Here is a 1,646-nt window from a genome sequence, read left to right as displayed (position 1 = left end):
AAAATATTGTATTTATGACAAGAACGGACCATAAAAGACATTAAAAAACAAACAAAACCCAGAACTGTTCTCTACTGTTTGTTTTCTTAACATTTAGGCATTTCATTTTGTTTCATTTTCTAAAGAAAACCCAGAGTGTAAAAACCTTTAAAACCCTTACCATCACATCTCATGGGTTCAGCATGAATGGATCCTTTAAGCAAGATTGTCCCATCATGCACCTGGAAGTGACTCCCAGGTGAGATCAATAAAACCTGATTATGCGGCCGGTCAGGCCTGTCTTGTGGCCTATTTAAAGCAGACCCCAGTGGCCCATTGTTTACTGCTGTGTGTTTCAACATGGCTCAGCTGCAGCTGTTTGTGGTCATGCTCTTGATGCTTGTTGTTACAGGAAGACATTTTGTCAGTAAGAGGCCGAGATGTTACCAGCCGGGGCCCAGGAAACGTGACTTTGGAGTGAAGTGTGTTCTTGGTTACTGCAAATATGTATTGGCTGAAGGCTGTAGGCAGTTGTCTGAAGCGTTATACTTGTCGCTGTTTTCTTAGAACCGCACCTCGACCTCATGAAATCCTCAACCTTATTCAGCTGCCCAAGTCCTGGGACTGGAGAAATGTAAATGGCGTCAACTACGCTAGTACGACTCGTAACCAGCACATTCCCCAGTACTGTGGTTCCTGCTGGGCTCATGGTAGCACCAGTGCAATGGCTGGTAAGGGGTTTTTAGTTCTTTTACACATTTTGATTAACAGCTGATTTGGTTTTCTTGGGCAAAAGTATTCTTATACTCATGGCTTACACAGGTTCTCATTTTTGCCATCTAAATAGGACAACCATAGCAAAACAACTGTTTAGACACTTTGTGTATGAATGTCTTTAACCATGAAGTAGCATTAGAGAGCTGTGTCCTAAATGTACTGAAGCTAAAGCTGCATATTTGTTTCAATCTGTGTAGATCGCATCAATATCAAGCGTAAAGGAGTATGGCCATCTGCTTATCTCTCTGTCCAACATGTCCTGGACTGTGCCGACTCTGGGACCTGTCATGGTGGAGACCATGCACCGGTTTGGGAGTATGCCCACACAAATGGCATCCCTGATGAGACCTGCAATAACTACCAAGCAATTGACCAAGGTAAAATAGAACAAAACTCCTCAAACAGTGGTTCACAGTTTGGACGTGATGACTTATCCTTTTTTTCTTTTTTTTCTCCAGAATGTGAACCTTTCAATGCCTGTGGGACCTGCACAACCTTTGGTAAGTGCAGCACTGTGAGAAACTACACCATGTGGCAGGTCGGTGACTTTGGAGTCATCAGTGGACCAGCTGACATGAAGGCAGAGATCTTCACTGGAGGACCTATCAGGTTTGACTTAATCACTTTGGAATTAAAGTCATATCCCTGCAGCATTCCCTTTAGGAGCAATTCCCCTTTGCTCTGTTTGCGTAAATGTACAAATCCTCATCCCTCCAGCTGTGGAATCATGGCCACTGATAAACTGGACGCTTACACCGGGGGACTGTACTCGGAGTACGTGGAGTCCCCTGATATCAACCACATTGTGTCAGTAGCAGGCTGGGGAGTAGAAAATGGCACCGAATACTGGATTGTGCGCAACTCCTGGGGAGAGCCATGGGTGAGTCCTG

The 1,646-nt window shown here is 44.5% G+C and overlaps 1 protein-coding gene across 1 annotated transcript in view; it reads left to right on the top strand.

Moving 5' to 3' along the window:
• Positions 1-279: 279 nt before the first annotated feature.
• LOC103390711 (cathepsin Z-like) overlaps positions 280-1,646 on the top strand; it is a 2,095-nt gene continuing 728 nt past the window's right edge. The window contains exons 1-5 of the mRNA XM_008326660.2: positions 280-461; positions 547-710; positions 954-1,133; positions 1,215-1,365; positions 1,474-1,636. Coding sequence (XP_008324882.1) covers positions 340-461; positions 547-710; positions 954-1,133; positions 1,215-1,365; positions 1,474-1,636 — 780 coding nt within the window. The 5' untranslated portion in view covers positions 280-339. The remainder of the gene's footprint in view (positions 462-546; positions 711-953; positions 1,134-1,214; positions 1,366-1,473; positions 1,637-1,646) is intronic.

The sequence above is a fragment of the Cynoglossus semilaevis genome, chromosome 15 (assembly GCF_000523025.1).
Source record: "Cynoglossus semilaevis isolate Cse_v1.0 chromosome 15, Cse_v1.0, whole genome shotgun sequence".
NCBI lineage: Eukaryota > Metazoa > Chordata > Actinopteri > Pleuronectiformes > Cynoglossidae > Cynoglossus > Cynoglossus semilaevis.
Note: the sequence above shows the minus strand (reverse complement) of the source record. Positions and strands in the feature narration are given on the sequence as shown.